The sequence below is a fragment of the Chelonoidis abingdonii genome, chromosome 21 (genome assembly GCF_003597395.2).
Source record: "Chelonoidis abingdonii isolate Lonesome George chromosome 21, CheloAbing_2.0, whole genome shotgun sequence".
Lineage (NCBI taxonomy): Eukaryota > Metazoa > Chordata > Testudines > Testudinidae > Chelonoidis > Chelonoidis abingdonii.
The window spans coordinates 13,468,382-13,473,535 of record NC_133789.1 but is presented as its reverse complement, the minus strand read 5'-3'; the positions used below and the strand labels follow the sequence as shown (position 1 = coordinate 13,473,535).

The 5,154-nt window shown below is 45.1% G+C and overlaps 1 protein-coding gene across 1 annotated transcript in view; it reads left to right on the top strand.

Annotated features, from left to right (window-relative positions):
* The first annotated feature begins 234 nt into the window (after positions 1-234).
* Positions 235-5,154, top strand: part of KIF18B (kinesin family member 18B) — a 30,174-nt gene continuing 25,254 nt past the window's right edge. Inside the window, exons 1-3 of the mRNA XM_075059782.1 lie at positions 235-640; positions 2,091-2,248; positions 3,153-3,257. Of these exons, the coding sequence (XP_074915883.1) occupies positions 319-640; positions 2,091-2,248; positions 3,153-3,257 (585 nt within the window). The 5' untranslated portion in view covers positions 235-318. The remainder of the gene's footprint in view (positions 641-2,090; positions 2,249-3,152; positions 3,258-5,154) is intronic.

The window sequence follows — 5,154 nt, the reverse complement described above, 5'->3', positions numbered from 1 at the left end:
TACATAGGCTTTAGTCTCCAGTCTGTAAATCTGGCATTTAGAGCATTACACAGTGTGTGAGAGGCAAATAGGTTGATTGCCGAGAACATATGGCAAACAGCAGTCCAGTATTCTTAAACAAAGAGGTCTATTGCCCTGAGAAGAGAGAGTTAGTTCCCTAAGTGGTTGCTAATTCGGATCCATTCATCTTGCTAACCTCTCTGGATTGTTGAAAAGCTGTGAATCCAGTGATCAGTGATGGGTATTCAGTGTCCGGCTTCTGACTGTGGCTTTTGTTCCCTCTTTGGATGCAGCACTGACTGAAGCTGCTCTGCAATCATGGTGTCAGTCCTGCCCACAGAAGAGGGCAATGTGGCAGTGGTGGTGCGGGTACGGCCCCAGACTCAGCAGGAGCAGGAAGGGAGTCGACACGCTATGGTGCAGGTGATTGATGACAGCATGTTGGTGTTTGACCCTGAGGAACCCTGTCTATCGGGAGTTTTTACAGGCTTCCGGGGACATGATGCCCCCAAGCGCAGGGGCAAGGACCTGAAATTTGTGTTTGACAAAGTGTTTGGTGAGAGTGCTACACAGGAGGAAGTATTCCAGCACACAACTAAGGAGCTCCTGGATGGGGTGCTGAATGGATACAACTGCTCTGGTAAGGAGCCCTGCTATGGCATTTTATTTGGCTTCATCATACAGAGTTAACTGAACACATGGCAGGGTTAAGTATGCAAATACCATTGCTCAGGGCCTGAGCCAACTGCCTGCAGCACGTATGAGGGGAATTTTTATCACATCCTGCGCTGTAATTTGCAGGGAGCTGCTGCATGTTGAAGAGGCTCTTTCAGTCTCTTTCATTCATTTGATTTCTCCCAACAGAGCCACCTTCCCACTGTTTGGTCCACACAATTAAACTTTAATAACTTCACTTGAGATGGGACTGGCTCAAAGAGGATCAGGCCTGGTCAGTCCTGTATTCCTGTAGACCAGTGGTTCTCAGCCAGGGGTCTGTGGCCCCCTGAGGGGCTGCGAGCAGGTTTCAGGGGGTCCACCAAGTAGGGCCAGTGTTAGTCACTGGGGCTCGCGGCAGAAAGCCTAAACCCTGCCATGCAGGGCTGAAGCCTAGGGCCCTGAGCCCCACCACGCAGAGGCTGAAGCAGAAGCTGAGCACCTTAGCTTCATGGAGGCCCCTTCGGTGTGGGGCCCCTGTGCTGTGGAGCCCCAGGCAGTTGTCCGGTTTGCTACCATCTTCTGTTGGACCCACCAAACATGGAGCTCCCCTTTGATATAAAGACATTAATGCAGTTCTGCAAGTCAGCCATGCTGGTTCAGTAATAAGGAACTAAAAACAGAAGGGAGTTATCTAGTGGTTAGAGTATGGGACTGGGCATCAGAACTCCTAGGTTCTATTTCTGGCTTTCTTTGGGATGCGTTGTGAGAACAGACCTGCGACTGGCTGTCTCTTAACATGCCCTTCTTGTGCAACATATTTTTGATGCTGTAGAAGTACAAAGTATTGTTAATGGGGAGAGACTGAAATCACTATAATATAATGTCTTATTTGGAGGTCAACACTTTTTAAAAGGATGTTGAAAAATTGCAAAGGGCTCAGAGATGAGCTGCAGGAATGAGTCAAGGTCTGGAAAATCTGCCTTATAGTAAAAGATTTAGAAAGCTCAGTCTCATGAGTTTATTAAAGAAAAAAGGTTAGAGATGACTTGATCATGTCTATACGTATCTAAATGGGATGGGGAGCAGATTTCTGATATTACATGGCTCTTTAATCTAGCATACACAAAGCATAATGAAATCCAGTGGCTGGAAGCTGAAGCTACATAAAACAGAGTAGATAATAGGTGCAAATTTCCAACAATGAGGGTAATTAACCATTGGAATAATTTATCTAGGGATGAGGCTGATTCTCTGTAACTTGAAATCTAAATCAAGATAAGCATCTTTCTTTTATAAAATATAGACCTTGGCTCAACCCCAGAGGGGGTTGTAGGAATTATTGGGTGAAATTCTCTGGCCTATATGTAGGAGGACAGATTAGATTATAGTGGGTTTTCTGGCCTTTGAATTTTTAGTGTCTTGTCTTTTTCCAGTGTTCGCCTATGGTGCAACAGGTGCAGGAAAAACCTACACCATGCTGGGTTCTGAGAAGAGTCCAGGCATCATGTACCTCACCATGGTGGAGCTTTATAAGAGGATTGAGGAGAGGAAGGAAGAGAAAAGCTGCGAGGTGCTCATCTCCTACCAGGAGGTACCCGGGTGTCTGACACTACCCCCTTCCATCCGCTACCACCTTAAAGGAGGAGTCTCGGGGTGCAGTAGTTAGGATTACATGGCTCTATCCCCTCAGGTTCAGTATGGTGCCAGCAAGCTGCTGATATTCCATAGCACGATGCCACTGACTAGTCCAGGTGTTTCTGGGGCTGGAAAGAAGTTCTCTCCATTTTTCCCACTAGCTTTTTGGCATCCTCTCTCTGCTCCACAAACAGTCGACAGTGACTCTCCTGTGCTTGCCTTTACCATTAGGGAGGGAAATTTTTCACTTGTGTAGTCCCTTCTCCTAGGCCGTTACTGAGTCCAACACAGTGTATTGTGTCTACACCCAACTTCCTTGTTGGAGCAGAGTCTATCTGAAATCCCCAGTCTGGACTCTCAGGTGATCAGTAAACAGGGTTTTGTCCCCAGCTCTACAACTGCTTATGTGAACTTGAATACGCAGATTCACTTCTCTGGGCCTCTGTAATATGGCAACACTTCCCTGCTCACAAGGATGATTAAGGGGTATGCGGTTTGTGAGGCTTCGTATTTGTGAAGCACTATGAGATTCCTGGATGAAAGGGGCCCTTAGAAGGGCAGTTGCAGTGACGTGGGATAAAGTCCTTGTAACGGTCTAAAGCTGTCCTTGGAAATAGGTGCTTGCATCTGTGGTGCTGCAGCACTTTTCCTTGATGGAACTTTTGTAAAGCCTTTCCAGAGAATCAGCCCTTCCTCCCTAGGAAGAACTTGTCTGACCTGTTTGAAGTCCACTCTCTTCGCTCCTGTTGTAATCTATGATACTGTCATCTCCCTCCATGCAAAGACGTTCCTCTGGCCTCCTGCACCCAGCTTCCTAGGGTCGCCGTTTAGGATGTTTACTCTTGATTCCTTTGTTCTAGGTGTACAATGAGCAGATTCATGACCTCCTGGAGTCGAAAGGCCCTCTAGCAATCCGGGAGGACCCAGAGAAAGGGGTAGTCGTACAGGGTCTCTCATTCCATCAGGTACGTATAAGGACTCCCTACAAGAACAGAGTGCATGGACTAGACACAGCTACAGGTCTAACTGGGTTTCAGTAAAGGAAAAATAGCAGAGGAGATTGTTACATTGCTTGAGCCTTTCCCACTGTTCCTGAAGAGCTGGGTGACTGTGGTTCTACAGTGCTTCCTGGGGATAGCCAGGGTTGTGAGATACCTCGCTACCACCCACCAACAGTGTGAGGAAGTCTTGTTTGTTCCTGGCATGGGTCAGTTCGCCAACATCACCAGCCCCTGGCAATGCAAGCTCAGCCTGCCAGGCCTCCACTGGCCCCACTCGCTCTTTAGAAGTTAGTGATAGGCACACATCAGCCCCCAAGTCCTCAGTGTGTGTCCCTGGAGAAGTCCTGGACAAATCCCTGTTCCCAGATGACCTGCATAGCACAGCTTACTGGTGACACAGCACTCGGCTGGGTGAACTAGAGTGCCTGATGTTAAATGAGGATATGAATGTAATAGGCAGTGTGGAAAGTTGCTGGAATGAGAGTGATCAATGGCCCAAGGTAATACCTGGGTACAAAGTATACAGGAATGACAGAGTAGGTCATACTGGTGTGGGAGTGGTGCTATATCTGACAGAACACATAGTCAAAGTAAACATTTTAAATAAATCAACCTGTACAATAGAATCACTCTGGATGGAAATTCCATGCTTGAACAAAAAAAGTATAGCAGTAGGAATATCCTACCAGGCACCTAGTGATTGTGAAATGCTCAGGTAGATTAGAGACTACAAATGCAGAAAACACAATTTCAACAATTCTCTCATTGACTGGGTATATCTCCTCAGGACAGGATCTAGAGAGAACATTTCAAGACACCATAAATAACTCCTTCTAGGAGCAGCTAGTTCTGGAACCCACAAGGGGAGGCAATTCTTGATTTAGTCCTAAGTAGATCACAGCATTTGATCCAAAAGGTGACTATAGCTGAACTGCTCAGTAACAATGTAATTACATTTAACATGGGGGGAGTGGGGTAGGGATGGGGAGAATGCCAAACAAATGCACCACAGTAACATTTAACTTCAAAAAGAGAAACTACACAAAAATTAAGAGGCTAATTATATGGAAATTAGAAGGAATAGTTACAAGGATGCAGTGCCTACAAACTGCATAGAGACTGTTTAAAAACACAGAGGCTCAAAGTAAATGTATACCCTCAAATAATAATAATTTAAAAAAAAAACCCACAGTAAGAGAACAAAAAAAAATCACCATGGCTAATCAAAGTAAATGAGGATTTACAGGCAAAAAGGCATCCTTTAAAAATTGGAAATTGAATCCTAGTGAGGAAGATAGGAGCATAACATCTGGCAAGTCAAATGTAAAGGCATAATTAGGCAGGCAAAGAACGAATTTGAAGAACTAAAGGCACAAAAACTAAGATTAAAACAAAATTAAATATACTGGAAGCCTGCCACTGTACGATCTAGCTGCTACAGAAAGCCCTCAAGGAAGACAAGGCCATTGTGGAGAAGCTAAATGAATTCTTTCCCTCAGTTTTCACTGCAGAGGATGTGAGGGAGACCCAAGCCATTCATTTTAGGTGACTAATCTGAAGAACTGTCCCACATTGAGGTGTCAATAGAAAGAGGTTTTGGAACAAATTGAATTGATAAGTGACCAGGACTTAGAGAGCATCAGATATTCATCTAAGAGTTCTGAAGGAACTTAAATATGAAATTGCAGAATGACTAAGTGGTATGTAACCTATCACTTAAATCAGCCTCTGTACCAGATGACTGGAAGGTAGCTAATGTAACGCTGATTTTTAAAAATGTCTCCAATGGTGATCCTGGTAACTACAAGCTGGTAAGCCTGACTTCAGTAGCAGGAAAATTGGTTGAAACTGTAGTAAAGAA